The sequence below is a fragment of the Halichoerus grypus genome, chromosome 7, assembly GCF_964656455.1.
Source record: "Halichoerus grypus chromosome 7, mHalGry1.hap1.1, whole genome shotgun sequence".
Lineage (NCBI taxonomy): Eukaryota > Metazoa > Chordata > Mammalia > Carnivora > Phocidae > Halichoerus > Halichoerus grypus.
In genome coordinates, this window is record NC_135718.1 from 30,529,320 (window position 1) to 30,555,539 (window position 26,220).

General features: G+C 46.0%; 2 protein-coding genes across 4 annotated transcripts in view; one reads left to right on the forward strand and one right to left on the reverse strand.

Annotated features, from left to right (window-relative positions):
- Positions 1 to 1,348: 1,348 nt before the first annotated feature.
- Positions 1,349 to 3,832, reverse strand: FRAT1 (FRAT regulator of Wnt signaling pathway 1). Its single transcript, XM_036111588.2, has one exon. The coding sequence runs from the start codon at positions 3,764 to 3,766 to the stop codon at positions 2,921 to 2,923; it is 846 nt and encodes a 281-aa protein (XP_035967481.2). The 5' UTR covers positions 3,767 to 3,832; the 3' UTR covers positions 1,349 to 2,920.
- Positions 3,833 to 18,183: 14,351 nt separating this feature from the next.
- ARHGAP19 (Rho GTPase activating protein 19) overlaps positions 18,184 to 26,220 on the forward strand; it is a 58,175-nt gene continuing 50,138 nt past the window's right edge. For all 3 annotated transcript variants that reach the window (XR_013449663.1, XM_036111591.2, XM_078077300.1), the window contains exon 1: positions 18,184 to 18,270. Coding sequence is in view for 2 of the 3 variants with exons in the window: in XM_036111591.2 (XP_035967484.1) it covers positions 18,215 to 18,270 (56 nt within the window). In the remaining variant the exon portion in view is untranslated. The remainder of the gene's footprint in view (positions 18,271 to 26,220) is intronic.

Below are 26,220 nucleotides of genomic sequence, written 5' to 3' on the forward strand. Positions count from 1 at the left end.
GCAGGGGCATCGAATCATGGCCAGTTTAGCCCTGGACTGCTCCTAAGCCTTTGACCTCCAGGAAACCCCATCCCCACTTAAGTAGTGGGGCTGAGGACCTCAGGGCTCCTCCAGTGCCAGGGGCAGCCAGCACGTGACCACTTCCCTCCTGCTCAGTGCCCAGAGGTGGCAGCCACGTGCACCCTTGGAGCCCCCCCGTCTCCCTTCCTCAGTCTGTGTAGGAGCCTCCATAATCAGCCTTCCCTTGCTGAGCGGCACTGGACAAGCCTCCCCCAGCCCTTCTTGGACAGCTTGTGGGAACTAGCTGGCTCGGTGTGCTCTGGAGGTACTTCTCACAGGCCATCAGGGGCTGTGAGTGTATTTGAGAGAATGGGGAGGTACAGACACCAGGCAGGGAGTCCGAAAGGGTGTTAGAAAATCAGGACTCTATCATAGCAGTCAACCCAGAAAGCATTGTTGGGACCATGGCATGCTCTTCTTCCATGAGAAACTGAGGACCCAGTCGTTTGGCTACCAAGAGGCAGTCCTGGGAAGGAAGGAAGTAGGGACTAGAGACTGTTCATCTCCAGTACATGCCAGTCACCATGAACCTTTTCCTCATCTCAGTTCTCGTCTGTTTTATGGAGGAGGAAACCAAAGCCCACAGAGGTTGAGCAACTTGTCTAAGGACCCCATGTAATAAGCAGCCTTGAACCCTGGATAGTCTGTCGCCTAGTGTGGCTCCTTTCGGGAGGGAACAGACTGAAGTAACTCAGAAAGGGAGGGACAGACGGGCTGTTAGGTCACCGCTTAGGGAGAGAATGGTAGCAAACATGCCAAGGGCAAAGAGAGGAGTCCTTTCAGACTCCGCCAGCCAGCTTTCCCACAGTGGGTTTGTAGCCTGATCAGCCCCTACACAAGAGCTGCCCCAGCCTTAAGGACTGCCTTGTGAAACAAGTCCACTTAATGACCACAGTAGAAAGGAAAAAAAAAAGTGATGAGCCTCCCAGTCCGCGGTGATGGGCTGATCTGATGTCCTCTGCAATACACGCAGAGGCAGCTTCATAAAACAGCTCCATCACGGACTAGTAATCCAAAAGGCTCTAAGGTTTTAGTGAATGGGATTGGTCCAAAACCTGACCTCACTTTCATTTAATTTCATGCCAGCACCAATACACACCCAGCCACGCAGACCCTGCTTAACTAGGGAGCTGCTCAGACACAAAGGCGCTCTAATTACCATCCACAAGCCAGGCTGACAAGGATTTCAAGTGTTTTTAGGTTTATGGATTAGAGAAATGTGTTCTGTGCATCTTTCCGACCGGAGGCAAGAGTAAGATAAAATCAACCAACCAACCAAACAAAAAACCCCAACAAAACCCCCAATGCATTTATTAAAAACAAGTATTTCAGTTAAGTTAAAATCCTATAATCAGGATAGCCACAATTCCAGACACTCCGGTGCGAAGTGTAGATACGTCAATAGCCACATCTGGATGATGAACAAGCCATTGAATCTTTTAAAACTAAAATACCAACAAAACGGTTTTCGATCCCTCGGAGTAAGTGAACAGTATGTTAAAAACACTTCACCACGCTTCACAATGGCAAAGCCGGCAGCTTCTCCGTTTGGAGGGTCACATTTTCTACTCGGTTTCCTTCACTTACAAAGGCGAGCTGGCATGGCTGGGGGAGGGGCAGAGGGAGGACATCAACTCCGTCTATCCAGGGAATTGCAGCTGTTATTGCAAATGGCCCCGGAGAGTCCATTATAAGCTGCTGTGCGAGGCTGTGTCCCCGGAGTGCCCGTCACGTGGCGTCTTCCCAGCCCCCAGCCGGGGCCCCAAGGAGCGCCAGCGCCACCCGCTAGGAGTAGGACTGCAGAGCCGAGCAGGAGTGCCGGGCCCCGAGGCTAAGACTCTGGGCAGTGTCTATGAAAGCCCCGGGCGCGGCCGCCGGCGGAAGGCACCGGCGCCCGGCACGTCCCCGCCTCCCCACACCCGCGGTGGCCGCGGTGCGCGTGTCCTTAGGAGACTCCAGCACTTGCAACACACCGAGCACTTCTCCCGAGTACAGGCAGAACCCGGCAACTGTTCTGCTCTCCTGGAGCCCCGGAACCCTGCGGGCGCTGAGGAATCAGAGACCTTGAACCCGAGGAGGAGGGGGCCGGCTGTGGAAATATTTTAGAGAGGAAGGAGGGTTCGCTCCGGGGCTCACCTTACCCTTGCCGCCGCAGCGCCCGCCCCCGCCTCCCCTCCCCAGCGCGCGCGGGACCCTCCCCCGCCCCTCCGAGAACCGCAGCCAGTTGCAACGCGGAGGCAGAGCGAACGTTACTCCTATTCAACTCCCCAAAAGGTCCTTTCATGGCACCGCGTGTTTTGTATTAAGAACCAGCACCCACAAGACACGAGATGGGTTTTTTTCAAGAGTCGTAAATGTTCAAGTCTGGCAGTTTGAGGTTCTCCCTGAAATGATGGCCTGTCTACTCATGTTCCCCTCCCCCAAAGTGGATCAGGAACCAGCCCTGAAAAGGTAAAGCAAGTAACTGGGATCATCCTCGTCCTTTGGGCGCTCCGCGATCCTGGGACGCGTGGAGTGTGGCCACATGGTCGCCGGGCTGGAGGGCCCCGAGAGAAGACGTGGAACCGCACGCTACACCGCTGGGGCTGCTCACGCCAAATAAGGAGTAGTACTGAATGTGAGCTTGGGGTGCGTTCTGTAATCTGCCTCAAATAGGGCCAAGTTCTTCTGTTTTTCAAACGCATCGGGGCCCTCCATTAGTTCCCCGCGAAAATATTCGCGGTTTTTCCATTCCTCGTCTGCATTAGCTTATTTTCCCACTTCCAAAAACGCGAGTTCACCAGTCTGAGTAGAGATGCAGCCCTCAGGGGAATCCCATGCCCTCCGGGCAGAGGCTGGCGCTGTGGCCACTCCCGGGGTGTTAGCTGCCGGGGACAAGAACGCCGTCGCCAGTTCTTAGCTGCGCCCTCCTCCCGGACGCTCCGGGGTCGCTGCAGGCCGCGCGAGGGCTGCGGGGCGAAGGGGGCTCATGCACTGGGGCCGACAGAGGCCCGGTGAGCGGGCGTTGGGGAAGCTTTGCGTGTAACTGCAGCCGTCTCGAATGAAGCCTCCGCACCGCCTCCTTGATGAGGTTCCCCGAGAGCACCAGCTGCTGCAGGAGCCGGTGCGGGTCGTCGTCGCCGGTGCGGGATTCGGGCTGGGGCCCGCGTCGCTGTTGCAGGCGGCGGGAGGCGGCGGCGCCCCGCAGCCAACCTCGCCGGCACGGGCCCGACAGCGGCTGCGGGGCGCCCCGCTTGTCCGCTCCCGAAGGCCCGTCAAAGCCGGGCTGAGGGGCCAGTGGGGACAGCGCGCTGGGGCCTGCGGCGAGCTCGGCCACGAAGTAGGGCGCAGCCCGGCCCCGCACGCGGCCGCGGTCCCCGAGGGCGCAGCGCAGAGCCCCCGGGGGCGCCGGGCCCACCGCCTCGGCCGGCGCCGGCGGCAGAAGCAGCGGCAGCGCCGGGGGCCGGGCCTTGTCCGCCCGCACGGCCGCCGGGGGCGGCGGGGGCTGCAGCGGCGGCCCCGGGGGCGCGCACGGGGAGGCCGGGCTGTCCTGCGCCGCGTCCAGCTGCAGCGTCTCGCCGATCTGGGCCACCAGCAGGTCCACCTCGCCCGAGCCGCCCAGCGTCACCGACTGCTCCAGCAGGAGGAAGCTGTCCTCCTCCTCCTCCTCTGCCTCCCCCTCCGCTTCCTCGCCGGCTTCCTCTTCCTCCTCCCTCCGGCACGGCATGGCCCCCCGCCCGGGCACCCGGAGCTCTGCGGCCGGCGCTGGCGGCTCGGCGGCCGGCGGGGCTCGGTGGGCCGCGGCGGCGCGGGGCGCGGGGCGCGGGGCTGAGGCCGAAGCGGGGGCGGGGGCGGGGGCCCGGGGCCCGGGGCGGACGCGGAAGCGGGAGCCCGCCAGGCACTCGCGCCGCGCGCCTGCAGCCGCGGGAGCCGGAATCCTACCGGCTCGGGTTGATTTGTAAACAATGGGTGACGTCGCCGCCGGGCCCTACCACCGCGCCGGGCAAGGGGTGCGCCGAACCGTTGGGGGGCGGGGCGCCCGCTGGGCCCCAGTGCAGGGTGAAGCCTAGCTGGTTCTGAGCTCCCCAACCCGAAGTGGTGGGTGCAGGAGGGCGCTGGGGTGCGGATACTCGCTCTGTCAGCCGGGCGTGGTTGGCAGTTCCCGAAAATGAACACCGGCGTGGATTTAGTTGGTTTCTTCCACACACAAGCACAGACACTTACACCCACACACTCCCCTCCTCTAGGCGCGTCAATTCGTCTGGTTTTGGCATTTGCGCTTTAGAGGTCCGGGTGCCAGCGTCTGGGAAGTGATGACCCGGCGAGTGAGGCGAGGAAGGAGATCTCAGGCTAGGGAACTGTCTGGAGATTAGGGAAACGAGGCTGACACGGATGAAAAGGAAGACCGGGGACCTTGTGGTTCGATGGGGGTGGGGGCGGGGGAGCGGTGGCAGAGTAAGAATTGGCGAAGAAAGGCCAGATGAGTGTTTCTTGACCGGGAGCATGGGTATATGCGGGCCTGGCCTGGGGCTGGCCGTCCTGGAGAGGAGGAGGTCTTTTGTCTTGGGCGGGGGTGTGAGCTGAGCTAGAAAGTTCTTTTTTTTTTTTTTTTTAAGATTTTATTTATTTATTTCACAGAGAGATAGCACAAGTAGGCAGAGAGGCAGGCGGAGGGAGAGGGAGAAGCAGGCTCTCCGCCGAGTAGGGAGCCCGATGTGGGACTCGATCCCAGGACCCTGGGATCATGACCTGAGCGGAAGGCAGCCGCTTAACCGACTGAGCCACCCAGGCGCCCCTGAGCTAGAAAGTTATTTTAAGAATGCCTCAGCTCAGCAGGGGAGTATCCTCTTGGAGGGGGAGGCAGGGGAGGAATATGAGCTATGTGGGTGATAATGGAGATATGGATCATTTTAACCCTTCAAGATATCATGGTTGGCTTAATGATTAACCAAGACTTCATTTTTTAAAAGGAGGAGGGATGGAAAAATGATCCTTTACTGTCTTGTTGCCTGGAGGTATTAGACCTTTATTCAAAATCCCAAATCCCTCAGGCCTAACTTCCAAACTCTACACTTGTAGGTAGACTTTTGGTGGCCCTGTCCTTATGAGCCAACCAGGGGAGGTACATTTTTTTTTTTTTTTAAGATTTTATTTATTTATTTGACAGAGAGAGACACAGCGAGAGAGGGAACACAAGCAGGGGGAGTGGGAGAGGGAGAAGCTGGCTTCCCGCGGAGCAGGGAGCCCGATGCGGGGCTGGATCCCAGAACTCTGGGATCATGACCTGAGCCGAAGGCAGACGCTTAACGACTGAGCCACCTAGGCGCCCCCCAGGGGAGGTACATGATCAGGGTGAGAGAAATATTCAAAACCGGATTATGGTGATGGTTGAATAACTTAGTTAATTTACTAAAAATCATTGAACGTTCTCTTAAAATGAGTGAATTTCATATGTAAATTATGTCAATAAAGCTATTTTAAAAATCAGCCACAATGCATGTACACACCAATATAGAAGCCGGGCGGTAGTATTTAGAACACAGAGCAGGACAGCAGTCTAATTCAGAAAGGGAGAGCCAGAGGAACTCTGGGGTCCAGATAAAGAGACTCTGGGGTCTTGGTGGCCAGTTCTAAGATGGGTAATTACAGGAGCAAACCTTCAAAGAGGGATGGGATGGAGGGAATAGGTGGGTAGTTGTTTAAAAAGAGTTGGGGTTATTCTTTCCAAGTGTGGAGAGAAGAATGTGGGGATAAAGGAAGAGGCAGTTTGAAGAAAGCCAGTGAATTTTTAAATCTTGGAAATGTGGACTTCTACAGGATGTCATAAAATTCATCACTTCTTTTTAGCAGGCGCCTAAGGATTTTCTCCCTATATAATCCTAACATCTACAAATAAAGATAGTCTTACTTCTTTCTTTCTAGTCTGGATGCCTTATCTTTCTTGCCTAGTTGTCCAGCTAGAACCTCTAAAACAATGTGGAGTAGAAATGGTGAGGGCAGACATCCATGTCTTGTTCCTGATCTTAGGGAAAAGCATTCAGTCTTTCATTATCAAGTATGATGTTGTCTCTGTGTTTTTATAAAAAGATGGCTTCATCAGGTTGAGGACATTCCCTTCTATTTCTGGTTTGTTGAGCATTTAAAAAAAAAAAAAGATTTGAGAGAGAGAGAATGAACGAGCAGGGAGGACGGGCAGAGGGAGAGAGAGAGAGAAGTAGACTCCCTGCTGAACAGGGAGCTTGATGTGGAGCTCGATCCCCGGACCTGGAGATCATGAACTGAGCTGAAGGCAGATGCTTAACTGACTGAGCCACCTAGGTGCCCCTGTTGAGCATTTTTTATCTTGAAAGGGCCATCCCCTCATTTTAAATCATTATTCATTTGAAAGTATGGTCAAGACAGACATTTATTAGTACAATATTCTGAACCTAATTATTTAAAAATCTAAATGCAAATAATTAGTAGCAGCTTACAAGCTGTGTTTTTATTCTTTGGTTCAAAATTTGTAAGCCTCATACATCATTTTGGACATGAAAAATAGTACAACCACTTTGGGAAGAGGTCTGGCAGTTTCTTACAAAGCTGAACATACACTTACCCTATGAAAGAATTTCAATCCTAGGCATTTACCTAAGAGAAATAAAAGCTTAGGTTCACATTGTGGCCTATTGCCAATGATGAGCATAGCAGCTTTATTCATAAAAGCTGGAAACAGCATAAAAACAGCAGCTCAAGTGTTTATCAGCAGGTGAATGGGTAAATGATGGCACAGTCACATGATGATGGTGGCAGAATCCTCTTCAGCAACCAAAAGGACTGGAGTATTGCTACATGCAGTAACATGGATGCATCTCAAAAACAGTATGCTGAGTGAAAAGGAGGAGCACATACTGTATGATTCTGTTTATATGAAGTTCCAGAACAGGCAAAATTAATTTTTGGTGGGAAAAAAATCAGAAGACAGATTGCCTTTGGAGAGGGTGTGGTGGGGACAAGGACTGAACTGGAAGAAGCCTGATGGTTGGGTTTCACAGGCATATGCATGTGTTAAAACTCACTGAACCATACACTTAGAATTCATTGGTGTAAATTTTACCTGCAAAGAAAAAACCAAACAAATACTAGAATTCTAGTTAATAGACGGGCTGATGAGTGTAGGGGTGAAGTGTACTGATGTTTGCGATTTATTCTCAAGTGTACACAAACACGAGATGGATTAATATATGGTTAGAAGGATGGTTAAGACAGGAGACAGGTAGATATACGGTAAAGCATGAATAGTGAAATGTGACATTAGTTACCATATGACCCAGCAATTCCACTCCTTAGATATGTACCTGAGAGAATTGGAAACCTATGTCCACACGAAAAATTGCACAGAAATGTTTGTGGCATTATTTGTAATAGCCAAAAAGTAGAACAACCCAAATGTTCATTAGCTGATGAATGGAAGAACAAAATGTTGTCTATTCATACAATGGATTGTCATTCGCCATAAAAAGGAATGAAGTACTGTTCTATGCTGCAACATGAATGAACGCTGAAGACCTATGCTAAATGAAAGAAACGAAAACACAAAAGACCACATCTTGTATGATCCTATTTGTATGAAATGTCCAGAAAAGACAAATCCGTAGAGACAGAAGGTAGATTAATGGTTGGCAGGGGATGGGAGGAGAAGGGAATTAGGACTAACTGCTAATGCGTAGGGGGTTTCTTTTGGGGTGATGAAAATGTCTTGGAATTAGTGGTGATGTTTGTACAATGTAGTGAATATACTAAAAGCCACAAGTGGACACTTCAAAAGTATATGTCAGTTCTTTAAATGCTAAAAAATATTAATGGTAGAATATAGGTGCTGGGTAATAGGGTAGTTCATGGTCAAATTCTTTCAATTCTGTTGATGGAAAATGTTTAGAATCAAGTGCTAGAAAAAAATAAGCCACACAAAAGAGCTGATTAATTTTACGACTTTCCTTTAGACCTGCCCAGGGCCTGGGGGGCTCAGGGCAGGCCACTGGGAAGGAAGGGAGCAAGGAGACACCCGGCTGGCGGGTTGCCTGCCACCCGGCATGGGAACTGTGTACACTCATTCTCCAGTGCAGAAAGGATGTAGGCAGTCTGCTGCAGGTTGATTAAGTTCTTGCGCCCACTGTGCAGGATTTCAAACTGTACGGCAGGAATGAGGCTTGACACTGTTTTCCGAGGCCAGCAACATCCCAGAGTGCTGAGCGATGGGCCTCTGCCTCAGCAAGGCAGACACAGGATCACCTCTTTACCAGTCCCTTCATTGCTGCCCAGCGCCCAGACCCGGAGGCTCTAGGAGCTGAGTTGGTTGGGGAGGAGGGATTTGTACACAGAGAATTTAAGAGATTAGGGGATTCACACTGAGATGCAAAGAGGTGCTAATGAGATATTAAACACCTCTCAGTAGAGTAGCAGCTGAGGAAGCTGGAAACGGAGAAATCAGAAGTTGAAAATGTCTTGAGGCTGCTGATAGGACGGGAAAGATAACTGGCCACTGGTTAAATGGGGTGCTAGGAAGAGTGGGGTCTGTAACTTGGTGGTTAAACTGGATAAGCGGCTTCGGGTTAACACTGATTCAGGAGTGTGAAATATTTTGCCATTTATAAAAGTAGAAAGGACTCAAGATGGGATGAGGTTGAGAGGGACAGAAGGGCAGGTGGAGACTTGAGTAGTGCACTGAGTTAAATGGGATTCCCTCCAAATTCCTGTTTGCCAGGAACCTATAAATGGGACCTTATTTGGAAAGAGGGTCTTTGCAGATGTAATCAAGTTAAGATGAGGTTAGACTGGATTAGGGTAGATTCTAATGCAGTGGCTGGCATCCTTATAAAAGAGGGAAATTTGGACACAGAGACTCATAGGAAGAATGCTGTGTGTCTGCCGAGGCAGAGGTTGGAGAGATGCTGCCACAAGCCAGGGAATGGTAAGGATTGTCAGCAATCACTAGAAGCTTACAGGGAGCATGGAGCAGCTTCTCCCCCTGAGTCCCCAAGAAGGAACCAACCCTACTAACTGATACCTTGATATTCAACTTTTGGCCTCCAAAACTGTGAGAGAATCAATTTCTATTGTTTTAAGACACCACGTTTTAGGAAATTTGTTAGAGCAGTGCTAGGGAACTGGAGCAAGTAATTTCAAGAGATTGTGTAACATGTGTAAGCCACGGAGAAATTTACTGAGGTTCTGGGGAAGTTCTGAGGCTCAATGGAAAAATGGAAGGGCTGAGGGCCTCTCTGCTAGCTGTTGGGTTATGCTAGGCTCAGGGACATCTACCATTGGAACAGGAATAAAGAATGAAGAGATAGAAACACAAGGACCCAGTAAACCCTTACTGTGTGTTTGTCATAGGTAAACAGTGGCTCTATCAGGAGCACATCTCCACAGGGACTATCAGGTTGACCCCATAAAGGCTGATGCAGTTAGCATTCCCATTTCTGGAACTGCAGAAAAGATTGTGCTGCCCTTGCCAAATGGATGACAGCAGGAAGGAAAAAGTAGGTGTCAAGCTAGACAGTCTTAGATCTGCAGAATTTTTGTGCCTGTCTGGACGCCTGGGACAGCAGTGGAATCCACAGAATTGGAAGTCAGGAGACACAAAATCAGGTAGCATAATTCAGTATTTTCAAAAAAAGATTCTAGTTTTATTTATTTGGATAGGTAATGCAGTCACATGGTTCAAAGTTCTAAAGGTCAAAATGAGCCAAGTGAAGAGTCCTGCCCCCATCCCTGTCTCCAGCCACCCAGTTTCCCTCCCTGGAGGCAAATTACACAATCATTTATTCTTTTCAAAGATCTATCTCTATCTATCTATCTATCATCTATCTATCTATCTATCATTTATCTATTATCTATCTATCATCTATCATCTATCTATCTATCTATCATCTATCTATCTATCTATCTATCTATCATCTATCATCTATCATCTATTATCTATCTATCATCTATCTATCTATCTATCTATCTATCTATCTATCTATTATCTATCTATCATCTATCTACCTATCTTTGTATTCTGCCTCCTTTGTTAAACAGAAGCTGTAACAGAAGCTGCTGTTTGCTTCCCAGGTACCATTCTCCCCTTCAAGGAACCCCACATCTGGTGCATAAGCACCAGAACCCCAGTATCACAATTTTCAGCTTCTCTGGCAGCTAGATGGGGCCATGTGATTAAGTTCTGGCCACTGAGATATGTCAGAAGTCTCCCTAGTAAGAAGGGGGCCAAACCTTTCTTTTTTCCTTTCATCTTGTTGCCTGGAATGTGGATGTGATAGTTAGAGCTCCAGCAGCCATCTTGAACTATGCAAGAGCAGTGCATTTGAAGGAATCTCAAACAATGTCTCAAGACACACAGGCAGGGCGCCTGGGTGGCTCAGTTGGTTAGGCGACTGCCTTCGGCTCAGGTCATGATCCTGGAGTCCCTGGATCGAGTCCCGCATCGGGTTCCCTGCTCGGCGGGGAGCCTGCTTCTCCCTCTGACCCTCCCCCCTCTCATGTGCTCTCTCTCTCTCATTCTCTCTGTCTCAAATAAATAAATAAAATCTTTAAAAAAAAAAAAAAAAAGACACACAGGCAGTCCTAGACTGCCTACTTCTGGATCTCTTTTATGTGAGGAAGAAATAACATTTTCCCTTGTTGATGCCTCCCAGAAACTTTTTAAAGATAATGCTACTATAATCAGAAAATCTGCAGGGGGCGCCTGGGTGGCTCAGTCAGTTAAGCCTCCAACTCTTGATTTAGGCTCAGGTCATGATCTCAGGGTTGTCAGATGGAGCCCTCGGTTGGGCTCCACGCCAGGTGGAGCCTGCTTAAGATTCTCTCTCTCCCTCTGCCCCTCTCCCACTGCTCACCATCTCCAAAACAACAACAACAACAACAACAACAAGAAAATATGCAGAGGTGGTTTGGAGAGCAATTCCAGTCAGGCAGACCTATGAGAAGTACTCAGATCAGGAGCCGAAACAGATCATAATAGCAGCTACCGCATACTGATTATTCTTTTTAACAGTTTTATTGAGATCTAATTTATATACCATAAAATTCACCCATTTCAATTGTATAGTTCAACATCTTTTAGTATATTTCCAGAGTTGTGCAGCCATCACCATAATCTAACTTAAGAACATTTGTATCACCCCCCAAAAGAAACTTCATACCTATTAGCTATACCGAAAAGTGCTTTACAGATATTATTTCCTTCAGTCTTCCAATAACCTCTGAGTTTGGTTTTATTTTATTATTATTATTATTTTTTTTTATGTAGAAGTCTCTCTTTTTTTTTTAAGATTTTATTTATTTATTTGACAGAGAGAGACACACTGGGAGAAGGAACACAAGCAGGGGGAGAGGGAGAGGGAGAAGCAGGCCTCCCACTGAGCGGAGAGCCTGATGAGGGGTCCGATCCCAGGACCCTGGGATCATGACCTGAGCCGAAGGTAGACGCTTAACAACTGAGTCACCCAGGCGCCCCTGAGTTTGGTTTTATCCTCTTTATGGATAAGAAAACCAAGGCCCACAGATAAGAAAACTTGCCCGGGATCATATAGACTACCAGTGCCAGAATCAGTATTCAAACTCAGTTCTGGATAATGCCCAAACTGCCCTTCTCAGGCCACTATCCACATGCTGTTATCCAGGCTCTTCAATCTGGTCTTTTAACTCTGCCTTCTTATTCCCCAAGGTCTTCAGTGCCTATGCCAGTAGTCATGCCCTATTTCTGGTTCCATTGCCGACGTCCTTCATGTTTCTATGGCATGCAACTTGTGTCTGGACCTTAGCCTCTTTCCCTTTAATCCACTCTTCTGGTAGATCAACTTCCTAATGCCCAACCCTGCTCAGGTTACCCACCACGCCCACTCTGAATATGTCCCCATTGGCTCCCTAGTAAAACCCTCAGCTCCTTAACACGGTATCCAGAACTCTCAGAGACCTGGCCCTGACCCAACCTTCTCTTGTCCTCCACCCCCACAGAAGCCCGTTGCTACTGTCAGACTGGGCCCTTGACAACTTCCAAACACTCCTTATATGTTCCTGTCTCCCATGTTTGGTCCCGTTCTTTGTGCAGAGAATGCCTTCTCCCAAATCCCCGACCATCTAAGTCTTACTCAGTCCATGAAGCTTCTTCATGAAGCTGTCTCTGCTCTCCTCAGTAGGTGGTGGGTCCTCTGCCTTCTACTCTCCCATCCCATTCAGTTCCCTCAATGGGGCTCGCATAGCATTCCTCATTTCAGTAGTTACTTGGGCTGGTCTACACTTGATCTTAACCAAAAGGCCGAGAAGCAATTACTTGGGCTGGTCTAGACTGCAAGACCCTTGAGTCTAGAGGTTAGAGTCCTCTGATTGGCGAGGCCTGAGTTCTTTGCCCACCTCTATAACCAGAGATAGGGTCAGTGATAGCCAAAACTCATGGACTGACATAGGGAAGCAGAGGACCCCTTAAGAGATGCTGGGTACATCAAAACAAAAACCTACATCCAGTATTGGCAGGGTGTAGTTTTTCCATAAGGCCCCAGTAACCTCATTGTTTCATTTATTACTTCCTTGATTTAACTGATTCATTTGATCCTTTATTCATTCAACACATAGTTGGATAAGCAAAACTAAATATAGTCCTTAACTCACAGAGCTTACAGTCTAGTGGGGTAAGCCAAAACTAATCAAACAATCTATAAACAAATCTAGAAATGCAGCAATGGTAATCTGAGCCACAACTGAGTCCCCAGAAGGTTTCATGTTTCCTAATCCAAATGACTGTGTGAAGTTATTTTAACTGGGTGACAAGCCTTTTATTTCACAATTGGAAGTGGTCCTCTACATTCACATGTTCCAAAAGAAGTACCCTTGGGTTTAATTCACACTGAAGTGTGAATGAATGAATGAATGAATGAGCAAGGCAATTCTCTCTTCCTACATCCTTGAAAGAAGATGGATCATTTGGGTGGGGATGACTGCACAGGCCTACAGGGAGCTGAAGGACAATTCCCTTTACTTTCTGATTTTGAATGGGTGAATCTTGGAAGCTGACTGTGAAGGCTCCTGTCTAGAGAACAAATAGGTAGGGGAAGGCTTGGAGCCTTGTCTGACCTTCACCCTGCCTCCTAATAGCCATATAGACTTTATGTGCAAAATTTCTCTCCATACAAAAACAATCTCCATGAGAATGGGTTATAGTGGCAGAAAAAAGGATCCATCCAGGCCTCAGCTCACATGACTGTGGAGATAAGACCCCACACAGTGAGTTCATGATGTACCTGCCCATTCCTGAACATCACATATATGTTACTGCTTTGAAATTTACCATCAGCACCTGGGGCCTCCTGACCTGAGGTCTGGGTGTTTTTGATTAGAGGGCCAGACAGATTCCAATCCAAAATGATTTGGCCAGTGTTCAGGACTTTCAACTCACCCTGCAAGACTCAGGACCCCCTCAGGCCTCCCTCAGCTCCAGCCCCTGTGCCAGGCCTGGCTGCTTGCTGTACTTTCAGGCTTTCAGAGAGTGTGTTCCTTGCCTCTCTTGAGGCCCAGGCAACCTGGAGCCCTTGCCCCCAAGCACCAGTCTGAGCTTTTGGAGGTAGGATTCACGGCTCAGTGCTCAACGCTGAGCTCAGTGTCTGACAGATGGTGAATCCCAATTACAAATGCTCCGTGACTGAGTGTGCTTCCAGTGTTTCTCTCCGCCAGCCTTTTGCTTGTGACCTGACTATTTCCCAGCTTGTTATCCTGGCTGGGGAAAATGACCTCCAGAGTTCTCCTGCTGGGGTTCCAGCCCTGACCTGGGTCTTTTTTAGCTGCACAGAATGGGTTCCTTTTCTCTCCACCTCATTGAGTTCCCTCCTCCACTCACCCTGTGGCCAGTCTTGAAGGGGATTTCACAGGAAAGCTGAAGGTAGTTTTCTTTTCTTTTTTTGGCATATTGAATAATGTAGGTGTTAGTCCTTGTTGTGTCTGAAGGAGACTGAATGGTTAATCTTTTCCCCAGCCCACAATAAACAGGTGTCCCAGGAAGCAAGAAATTGGGAATGATTTGTAGCACACATTTGTCCTTTAATTTTTTCCCCCTTTGTGGGTAATTCCCCACTGGGAGACCTTTGGTGGGGGATAGGGCTCTCCTCCAGGCAGAAGAGGGGAGGCAGGTGACCACGGTCCAGCCAATCAGATGTTCTCACCCTTGACTCTTCCTCTCCATGGAGTGATGCAGAGACCCAAGGATATGGGAAATCAGTGGAAGGGTGGCTGTGCCGAGTCAAGTGGCACGGTGTGACCTTGGCTGGGTTTTTTGCTCCTCAGCCCCCTTCCTTCCTGCCAGCTCTTCAACCTTCCAACAAATCCGATTTCTGTTCTGTTAGCCAAAGTCTGTTTCCAGTGCTTGCAATCCAGATTGACATAAACCTATTTTATGTCTGGAGGAGGTAGTTTAAATAAACTGGGGAGCATCTGTAAGGTGGAATACTACACAGCAGTTCCAAAGGGTAATGGCAGATCTACGTGTACTGACATAGATCTCCGAGATGCACCTATAAAGATAATATGTACAGGGCGCCTGGGTGGCTCAGTTGGTTAAGCGACTGCCTTCGGCTCAGGTCATGATCCTGGAGTCCCGGGATCGAGTCCCACATCAGGCTCCCTGCTCAGCAGGGAGTCTGCTTCTCCCTCTGACCCTCCTCCCTCTCATGCTCTCTGTCTCTCATTGTCTCTCTCACAAATAAATAAAATCTTAAAAAAAAAAAAAAGATAATATGTACAATATATCACAATTTATCTAAAAATTAAGGGGCGCCTGGTTGGCTCAGTTGGTAGAGCATGTGACTCTTCATCTGGGGGTCATGAATTCGAGCCCCGTGTTGGGCATAGAGATTACTAAAAAAAAGATTAACTGGAAAAAAAGAAAAGGAAAGAAATGCCTCAAGAGAAGGACTTTGCTTTGTTCACAACTATATTTCCAGGCCTAGAACAGTGCATAGTAGGCATTCAATAAATATTTCTTGAATGAATGTACTGTAATAGAAAAAGATTTGGAAGGACACATATTAAACCGAAAATGGTATTTTCTTAGAGGAGGGACTAGAACATAGGGATGGTTGACAAAGGAGATTTTATCTGTATTATTTATTTATTTATTTATTTATTTATTTATTTATTTATTTTTAAAGATTTTATTTATTTATTTGACAGAGAGAGACACAGCGAGAGAGGGAACACAAGCAGGGGGAGTGGGAGAGGGAGAAGCAGGCTTCCCGCTGAGCAGGGAGCCCGATGTGGGACTCGATCCCAGGACCCTGGGATCATGACCTGAGCCGAAGGCAGACGCTTAACGACTGAGCCACCCAGGTGCCCTATCTGTATTATTTAAAAAAAGTTTTTTTACAAGGGAAACATCTTCATGTGTTATTTGTATAATTAAACAATATAAAAAGGTGTTTGAAGCTCGTCGGGGGTAGATAGATGCCCGCACATGACATTTGTGGCAGACTCAAATCCATGCCCTGGATCTTAACCACCCTTTGCAGCCCTGGCCTTCTTCCCTTCTCCATACTTCTGAATTCCTAGGAGTCTTTTCTCTGCTTTAATATTTCGTCCTTGGTAATTCTAATCTGCCTTCCGTTGTATGTGACTTATGTGTGTTCATTTTATCTCCCTGAGGCTGTAACTCCTTGAGGGCTGGGGCCACTTTCCTGTGACCTTTTGTTCAGCCAGACTGTTGGAAACAAGATGACTTTCTGAACTTTTCATGAATACCTGCTGGACGGCCATCCTTATCACTAGGCTGGCAATCAGTACCTCGATGGAGTAAGGATGATTTCAGGGGAGCCAGGACACCCTTGCAGAAACAGGGCAGACTTGCTGGCTGGGGAGTACTTTTTTATTTTATTTTATTTTTTTAAAAGATTTTATTTATTTGACACAGAGAGAGAGATAGCGAGAGAGGGAACACAAGTAGGGGGAGTGGGAGAGGGAGAAGCAGGCTTCCCGCTGAGCAGGGAGCCCGACGCGGGGCTGGATCCCAGGACCCCGGGATCATGACCCGAGCTGAAGGCAGACATTTAACGACTTAGACACCCAGGCGCCCCTGCTCTGAGAATTATTATCCTCATTTTACAGAGGAGGAAAAGGAATCAGAAAGTTAAGTAAGTTGTTGGTCATACAGTTAGAAGTAATGGAGCTAGGATTTGAAAGTAGGCTTACTGCTCTTAATACTGGGCTGCATTTCTCCAAACATTAAGGACTTTGTATAAAAATGTCATCCAAACAGATAAGCCAGAAAATAGTGTTGTATGGTGTTCTACTTGGTTGTAGCAGTACTACTTTAAAGTTTTGAACATTTCTTCTGTGTGAAAGCATCAGTTTAATCCAATTAGTCCGTCAGTTGATGCTGGGTATCGGGGGGCTGGGACAAAAACTTGTTCATACTTTGGAGAAATCCTTTGCAGAATTTGAGCCTTGTATTCCTTGCTTTGTATATATACCAAATATGCAGCCTGGATTTTCCAAGGCGGTCTTGGGTTCAACGAATAATTGCACTGGTAATGTTTGTTGAATTTTGTGTTTCTTTTCATGTATTTGCTCAATAAAGATATTCTGTTAAACATAAAACAGAATAAACATAAAATAAAGCAATTTTATTTTAACACTTTCATCAAATTTTTAATATGAATTCATCAATTGAAATAACCTATTAGAACATCTGATTCAACTTTTATTTTGGATCATATCTGAGGACTTATTTATTCACTTGTTCAAAAACTATTTATTGAAAGGTCACTATGTGCCAGAAGCCATGGGGAGCAAAATAAGATGTCGTCTCTGCCCATGTGTGGTAGGAAGTCTAGTTGGGAACCCTCATATTAAAATAAATAGTCATACAAACAACTATGTAATTTTAAGTTGTATAAGAGCTATGAAGGGCGAGTGCAGAGTGCTCTGTGAAAGCGTAGTAAGCAAACTGATTTATACAGTGGGGACCATGGAAGCTGTCCCAACCAGTGACATTTAAGCTGAGATCTGACCAATAATAAAGGGAAAAATGGGCCTGCCAGAAAAAGCAAGTGCAAAGGCTTGAGGCAGGGAAGAGTTTGTTGAGAAACTGAAACACACGTGGGTAGAGCTTAGTGGAGGAGGAGAATGCTGGTAGAACCTCAGGTGAAAGCATGTCAGAAGGAACCACAGGAAAAATATCCCTAGAAAAATCCAGCATGGTAAAATAGTACAGAAAAAACCTTAATGGTTTAAGTTTACAATGTTCTCACATCTGTTGCCTCTGTTAATCCTTACCAGAAGCTCATGAATCAGGGAGGGCAAGCATAATTATGATTATTTCTATCACTGAGCATTCAGGGACAAAGTTATGGAGCTTTTGGTTCCTTGTTTCGGACCAGAGAGGCAAAGCCTGCGGGTTCTCTGGGTAGCCGGAAGGGAGCGTGTAGGAAGAAGCAGAAGTGACCCACCACTACGCTGTGTGGCTGTCTGAAGAAAGCTGGCTGCGATCGAAATGTAATAGTCAAGTACTTCTTCTTCTTTTTTTTTAAATATTTTATTTATTTATTTGACAGACAGCGAGAGAGGGAACACAAGCAGGGGGAGTGGGAGAGGGAGAAGCAGGCTTCCCGCTGAGCGGGGAGCCCGATGCGGGGCTCGATCCCAGGACGCTGGGATCATGACCTGAGCCGAAGGCAGACGCCTAACGACTGAGCCACCCAGGCGCCCCCAGTCATGTACTTGTTGATTGCCGCGCTGTACCTACTCTTCTAGGTATCTCTGTGTCAAGACAGAAAACGAATCTTGTATTTAGAGAGTTGTTCTTAAAGTCAATTTCAAATTCGGCAGTTCTGCAATTCTGAGATTTCACATCCGGACTTAATTTGAGCGTAGGCTGGGGATTTTTGACCAGAACTTAAAAAGTGGGTGGAATCGGGAAGGTTCATCAAAACAAGAAACTACAACTCCCAGCAGGCCTCAGGGCTGGGTCTTCTCCCCAACCCTTTTCCGCCTGGGCTGGGGGCGACCAATAACCGTTAGCTATTTGAATAGACCAATAAGATCATGAAATTTTTAGTCATCCAATCGCACGGAAGAGGGGGAAACACCTTAGCCAATCCAAAGGCGTGGAGGCGGGACCGGAGATGGGGGCGGTGAAAGAAGTTTGCTGACTAAGATGGCGACTGAGGCGCAGAGTGTAGGGGAGGTGCCAGCCTGTGATTCCCGCCCGAGGTGAGCCGAGTTCTTGGTCCAGCTGCCTAGGAAACGAGGCCGTGGGCTGGTCGTACTGACGCTTTTCCTTTGGGTCATAGTGACCCAGCGCGGCCAGGCTTTGTTCTTTCCTCCTACGGCGTTTCGCCCTTTCACGCCTGCGGTCTGGCTCAGGAGCTGAGATCCAGCTTGACCTCCGCTTGGTCCTGCTGATTGGTGCGAGGTCGGTGCGAGGTCGGCCCGTGGCCGGGGCTGCAGACCGACGGGTTGCCTTTGCGCTGAGACTCCTTTTGGTGGTGAGGATACTCAAGTCCAGAGCTGTTAAGCGAATTCCCTAACGTCACACAGTGCTGGGAGAGAGCTCTGTTAGTACCTTCTAATCTGCTTCCAGGCAGTTTATTGTGTTAAAGTCGGTGCAAGGGAGTGTCCGTTAGAAATGGGTTTGAGTTCTTGGGCCAATTAAAAAAATTTTTTTTTATTGTGGTTTAGAATACTTAACATGAGGCCTACCCTCTTAGCAAATTTTTAAGTGTGCAAGACAGTATTGTTGACTATAGGTACAGTGTTGTACAGCATTATCTCAAGAGCTTATTCATCTTGCTTAACTACAACTTTATGCCTATTAATTAGGAACTCCCCATTCCCCCTTTCCTGGCCTCTGGCAACCAGCATTCCGCTCTTTCATTCTATGATTTTGACTATTTTAGATCATCTCGTATCAGTGGATACCTCATATATAAGTGAAATCATTTGTCTTCCTGTAACTGGCTTATTTCACTTAGCATAATGTCAGTAAGGTGCATCCATGTCGCCTATTGTAGAATTTTCTTTTAAAATCTGAGTAATAGGGGCGCCTGGGTGGCCCAGTCCGTTACGCGTCTGCCTTCCGCTCAGGTCATGATCCCGGCTTCCTGGGATCCAGCCCCGCATCGGGCTCTGTGCTCAGCGGGGAGCCTGCTTCTCCCTCTCCCTCTGCCTGCCTGTCTGCCTACTTGTGATCTCTCTTTCTCTCTCTGTCAAATAAATAAAATCTTAAAAGAAAAAAAAGCTGAGTAATATTCCATTCTATGTATATACCACACTTTGCTATTCCATTCATCTGTCCATGGACATTAATAATCTTGGTGATTATTAATTGTGCCTCTGTGAACATGAGAGTGCTAGTAATTCTTCGAGATCCTGATTTCAGTACTTTTGGATAAATACACAGAAGCAGGATTGCTAGATCATACACAGTAATTCTATTTTGAAATTTTTGAGGAACCTCCTTACTATTTTCCATAGCACTTGCAGCATTTTGCATTCCCATCAACAGTGTACAGAGGTTCCAGTTTCTCTACATCCTACCAACACTTGTTGCCTTTTGTTTTTGTTTTTCATAATAGCCATCCTGACAGGTGTGAGGTGATAAGGACTAAGGCAAATAGTCCTAGCCAGAGCAGTTAGGCAAGAAAAGGGATTAAAAAGCCTTCAAAATTGGAAAGGAAGAACTTAAATTGTTCCTGTTTGCAGACAACATGATCTTATATATAGAAAACCCTAAAGACTAACAGACTAACAGAACTAATAAACTTAGTAAAGTTGCAAGATATGAAATCAACATACAAAAATCAGTTGCATTTCTATATACTAACAATGAGCTATCTGAAAAGGAAATTAGGAAAACAATTCCATTTACAATAGCACCAAAAAGAATAAAATACTCAGGCCAATTTTTAAACCTCTCTTTGCTTCAATTTCTTTACCTATAAATGGACATAATGATGTCTACTCCAGAGAATGTGGGATTAAATTAGACAGTCTTTTTAGTGCTTAGCACTGAGCCTAGCAGGTAATAACCATTCAGTACGTGATAGATTTTCTTTTTCCTGGTAGAACTAAAGAACAGATCAGAGGGATCTGCAGTTTAGGAAATCATAATTTTTACAGGCACACCAAAATGTAGCTTTTCCCAGAAAGAATTTCCAGGTGGTCTTGCTACAGTCTTGAGACCTTACATGTCTTAACTGATTACACATATACATTAGAATTTAGTAGAGTGAGCTTATTTACATTGTCTCAGTGTAAAGCGTAAACCTTTTGTTTTGGTGTCACTTGGTGCCATTTGTACTGAATGGGAGATTCCAATTCTTGGCAAGCTGGATTTATGAGTGGGCACTGGATTCGTTCCCTAGCTGAGATAGACATGTTTGAATGTGTTAATATCTTATAGGGAAGAGTTTTTCACTCTCAGAAGTGCCGATAAATGGTTGATCATTTTTGCCTGGAAACTGTAGAGGGGATTGATAAATTCAATCAGCTCATCTCATCCTGCTCTAAAATCTTGAATTGTGATGAGAAGCTGAAGACAAAACATTATTCTATAGCAGGAGTAGTTTGAATTCCTTTCAAGGATGTTGCCAATTGAATTTAAATTTTAAGTGCTGGTATTACGTGATCAACAGGTATTCACAGAATCTTATCTGAATTTGAAACTATTAATTTCATATCATAAAAGAGAATTTGGGTTTCTGTAATTTTTTTGAGGGCAGGACACATGTATATTTTTATTACATATTCCCAATGCTTAGCTTTGTGTAGATGGTCAGTACTGGATGAATAATAGTCCTATCTAAGACATAAAATACTCCTTGTGGTGATAAATACCATACATACAATTTTTTTCCCTGCAGATATTAATCTTTCTAATGTTCTGTTGGTGGTGTGGCCCCTTGTATTCATTCCATAAAGAAGAGGAAAGAATTGTCTGATTTCACAGATCAGTATATATTTGCACATTGAATGGAGAATATGTGATCATGCATTAAGAACTAGCTTTCTGTTTCTTCATCATTATTTTAAGCCCGCTCCTAATAATTAGCAGTGCTTTAAATTGTTTTAATCAAAGAACTAAATAAGAAAAAGTTGCGGGCGCCTAGGTGGCTCAGTTGGTTAAGCGACTCCCTTCGGCTCAGGTCATGATCCTGGAGTCCCGGGATCGAGTCCCACATCAGGCTCCCTGCTTAGCAGGGAGTCTGCTTCTCCCTCTGACCCTCCCCCCTCTCGTGCTCTCTCTCTTTCTCTCTCAAATAAATAAATAAAATGTTTAAAAAAAATAAAGCTTTAAAAAAAAGAAAAAGTTGCTGTGGAGGTGCTTGGGTGGCACAGTTGGGTACGTGTCTGACTCTTGGTTTCCGCTTAGGTCATGATCTCAGGGTGCTGAGATCCAGCCCTGCATCTGGCTACATGCTCAGTGCGGGGTCTGCCTGAGATTCTCCCTTTCCCTGACCTCCTGCTTGTGTGCTCTCCCTCTCTCAAATAAATAAATAAATCTTAAGCAAAAAAAGTGCTCTGCCTGTAAAGAATTTTCTGTTTTGACTTGTTGATGGTAAACACCTTTCCCTCTATTTCCGGTCTTTATCAGGTAGAATAATGCTTTAAAATTTAACTAACTTTAATTATACCTTCAAGTTACTCTTAAGTGGACAATTCTAAAAGGGAATCTATAAGTAGAAGCTATCCACTTTACTAATAGCAATATAAAAATAGTTAAGACTCTCAAAGGCCAAAGAGAGAAAAGGCTAAAGCAGGGAAGGAGTTATAGCCACCTCCCCACATAACTGGCAGTAGGGAAATACAGCTCAGTACTTTTTGAATTGAAAAGATATATAAAAAAAGTGATAACTATTATTAGATGAAGAGGGGAAATCGATAACAAAGAGTCACAGGCTTTTTAACCTCAATATTCACAGGGGAAAAAAGAAACCTGCTGTGAACCAGGAAAAGCAAATGGGAATATACAGGGTTGGAGGGAAGCAAAGCAAGCCGTGGTAGTGATAACATGTGTCATAAGTTGTCATTTGTCATAAGTTGTAATTACTATACTAGCAGTGTCCAAGTTTTGGGGCTCGAGCCTGCTCCTAGAACTTAGGAACAGCAGGAAGCTTAGGAACAGACTACTGGATGCTTGCATCCCATTTTGGAAATGGTTTTGGAGGACTAGGAAGGTGCCCATAGATGGAGAAAGGGTTTGTATTCTGCTAATTTACATACACTTTAGATATGGAATATTGGTTACTAAACACATAATTTCCTGAAGACTTTTTTGTTATATTGTTCTTTCTCTAATAAGACAGCAGTGTGGCCCTTCAAGAGAAGTGATAGACGGAACCTTTACTGACCTTAAGAAGACTTGCCTGTTCTCACATGCACAAGTGGGAAAACATGATTTAAAATATCTGAATCCAGTTTTGTATTTGTGCTTTCAAATCCTATCTGCAGGGTAATGATGAATAGATTCTTCAGTGGTCTTTCTTGAATCTGAATAATTTTATATTTTTATCAATGACCTGGCTTAGAGACTTTGATCATTATACTTGTAGGCAGGGCCAGTCTTGGTGAAGGAGAGGGAAAGAAGAAATAGCATTTTAAAATTTGGGTGCCTGGGTGGCTCAGTCGGTTAAGCGTCTGCCTTTGGCTCAGGTCATGATCCCAGGATTCTGGGATCAAGCCCCAGGTCCAGCTCCCTGCTCAGGGGGAGTCTGCTTCTCTCTCTGCCCCCTCCCACTCCCGCTCATGCTTGCTCTCTCTTTTGCAAAAATAAATAAAAAATATCTTTAAAATTAATCTGCATAAACTGGTAAGTGGCTTACTTTTCTTTGCCTCTAACCTTTGGTAGAATTTGTGAAATTAACAAATGTCAAAGATGGAGGTTGCTGGTTGGTTGTGTGGTCATCAGAGAGTGGCAGTCTGTTTTTGTTGTTATTTTAAGTCTAGACACTATTTTATCCATTAGATGGGTTTGAGGAGACCAACTCCATTCAGGCTCACAAGAAGCCAATTGATAAATGCAAATTTGGTAATTTGCATGAAGAATATGCAAGGTAGGTATGTCAACTTGCCTCATTTTTTTTTTTTTTAATTTTATTTATTTGAGAGAGAGAGAGAGAGAACACATGAACTGGTTGGAGGGAGGGGCAGAGGGAGAGGGAGAAGCAGACTCCCCGATGAGCAGGGAGCCCAAAGTGGGGCTCAATCTGCTTGATTCCAGGACCCTGAGATCACGACCTGAGCTGAAGGCAGATGCTTAAGGAACTGAACCACCCAGGCGCCCCTCAGCTTGTCTCATTTTATCTTTGGGAGGAACATATTATAGTTGATTAAATTATTGCTTTTTCTTTTCTTTCTTTCTTTTTTTAATCAGCAGTGATCATCATTTTCTTCTTGAAGATACCCTCTGGTTACCTTGCTTGAACCCTCTTAACTATACTTTTATTAACCATCTTTTAGGATAGATTTTTTTCTAGAAATGCCAGAGCCCATCTATCTTGTGCTGTTGGTTTGCTAGTTTTACTTGATGTATCAGTCAGGGTTCAACTAGGACACAGAAACTATATAGTAATTTGAACAAAGAATGTTTAATACAAAGAATTATTAAAAAAATAATTATTAACTATAATGGGATTGGAGTAACAGGGATTGGCTAGTAAGATGTAAGAGAGATCTCTAAAGATTATACAAACAGTAGATAATCAGAATCAGCTTATATATATCTATATATCTATATATCTATATCAAACTCATCATGCTGTACACTTTAAATATCTTGCAATTTTATTTGCTAATTATACCTTGATTAAAAAAAAAGAAAGAGGGACACCTGGGTGGCTCAGTCGGTTAAGCGTCTGCCTTCAGCTCAGGTCATGATCCAGGGGTTCTGGGATTGAGTCCCACATCAGGCTTCCTGCTCAGCAGGGAGCCTGCTTCTCCCTCTACCTGCTCTGCCTGCCACTCCCCCTGCTTGTGCTCTCTCTCTCTCTCCGACAAATAAATAAATAAAATCTTAAAAAAAAAAGTTAAAAAAAAGAATCGACTATAAACCTTAGGGCTGAGGTAGAATGTACAAGGAAGAGATCCAGACCTTGTTTAGGGCATGGCTATGGCTCACATTGGATGGCAGAAAAGTTGCTGTGGTAGAATTTGTTGGAAATTCACCTTATAGAACCTACTAGAAATCCACCCCTGAGGGTACTGGGGAAAGCTGTTCATAGGGAGGTGTGTTGGAGGGAAGCTACTGGTTTAGGGATGCTGCTGGGTGCTGGAGACTGCAGGAGGCTGTCACTGGAGAAGCTGCCCTTGCTGCGGGAGCTGGGTGCCGGTGGAGCTGTGCATACTGCAGGAGCTTGCCCAGCGGAGCGCCCTGGAACCAGGAAGGGAAAGCTGCTTCCTCCTGCAGTGTCTCTCCAGTGCTCTTTATTAATAACGCTCAACATTGTGCCAGCTGGAGAAGGAAATATACTTAAAGGCTCCAGCTCCATTTGTGCAGAGTAGGCAAGGATGGGTGAGAGGTATTAAATCCATAACTGGCACATGTGGAGAATCATCTCCCTCCGGTTCTGTGCTTCCCTTGCGGCAGCACTTCCTAAGACTTTTATAGACAAGTATGAGATAGTGTGTAGGATCTGAATGGACGAGGAGGGACAGAAAGAAGTTAGGACAAGAAAGTGATTGGTGGTTAAATTTGCATTGACACAGTTATTTGCATGTAAGTTTGTAAAGGTCTGTATGCTTTGCAAATAGAATGACTGTTTCCTGGATTAAAGAACCTGGAGCAAGAGTCTTAAATTATGTTTAACCTAATAACTATTGTTTATCTGTATTTTATTTTTTGAGGCATGCTGGTATTTAAAGTATTAGTATTACCTTATTATTCTTGGCAGTTTCAGACTTGCAAAGATCCCAGAGGGTGTGTTGTTTATTGATACTTTTCTCTCAGTTAAAGCAGTGTGTGTCTTTGAGCAAGCTACTTTCACATTTCCCTATCTTTTTACCTGGAGCTTCTGATAGGTAGTTATATGAGGTTTCAGAAATTGGTGTTTGTAATGATCTTGAAATATACATAATTTCAAAAGAGTTACTGCCAGGGTCTAATGTACAGTAATTTTTTTGGTCTTGTTCTAGGACTAGTTATTGTACCTGAATCTTTGGAACACCCTTTATCCTGAATTTAAATTTAACATCAATGTCAGTTATTTGGTGTAACACAGCATTCAGTTGAAAGTTTTGCCTTTTTTTAAAAGATTTTACTTATTTATTTGAGAGAGAGTGCCAGCGCACGGGAGCATGAGCAGGGGGAGGGGCAGAGGGAGAGGGAGAAGCTGACTCCCCACTGAGCAGGAAGCCCAAAGCTGGGCTCCAGCCGCTTGATCGCGGGACCCTGAGATCACAACCTGAGCCGAAGGCAGATGCTTAATGGACTTAGCCACCCAGGTGCACGGACTTAGCCACCCAGGAGCACGGAGGGTTTTGCTATTATTTATTTATTTATTTTTAAGATTTTATTTATTTTTTGACAGAGAGACAGCGAGAGAGGGAACACAAGCAGGGGGAGTGGGAGTGGGAGAGGGAGAAGCAGGCTTCCCACTGAGCAGGGAGCCTGATGTGGGGCTCGATCCCAGGACCCTGGGATCATGACCTGAGCTGAACGCAGATGCTTAACGACTGAGCCACCCAGGCGCCCTGAGTTTTGCTGTTTTTTAAAAAGAACTTTTGAATAATGTAGAACAATGAAAATTGCTTGAACGAGTTGAGCTGAAGAACCAAAGGCTGCATGCCGTGTGCTGTGATTGGTGCATTTGGCTGAACAGAAGTTCACATCTGTCAGGAAAACCAAGACTGGCTTATGAAAAACTGAGAAGCATTGGAAAAATGGTACAGAAGGGAGAAGCACAGGAGATAAGACAAAAATTAAAAAAGGACAGTATGGAGAAGAGAGGGTGACTTTCTAGTAGAGGCTGCCAGCCACAGCCACAGGGGTGGGCTTTGGAGGCAGGGGTGATAATGAGCCCAGCAAGAAGTGATCTCAGAGAACAGAGATTTCCCAAGAAGGAGGTAGGGAGAGAGAATAACCAAAATGACCACAGAGGGGCTTGGATTTATACTAGCAGCTGACATTTTTAACATTTATATTTGTTAGGATTCTTTCAGTTATAT

Bases quoted from the DNA above. Each gene is read 5' to 3' on its own strand.
- FRAT1 (XM_036111588.2), bottom strand. From the start codon at position 3,766: ATGCCGTGCCGGAGGGAGGAGGAAGAGGAAGCCGGCGAGGAAGCGGAG.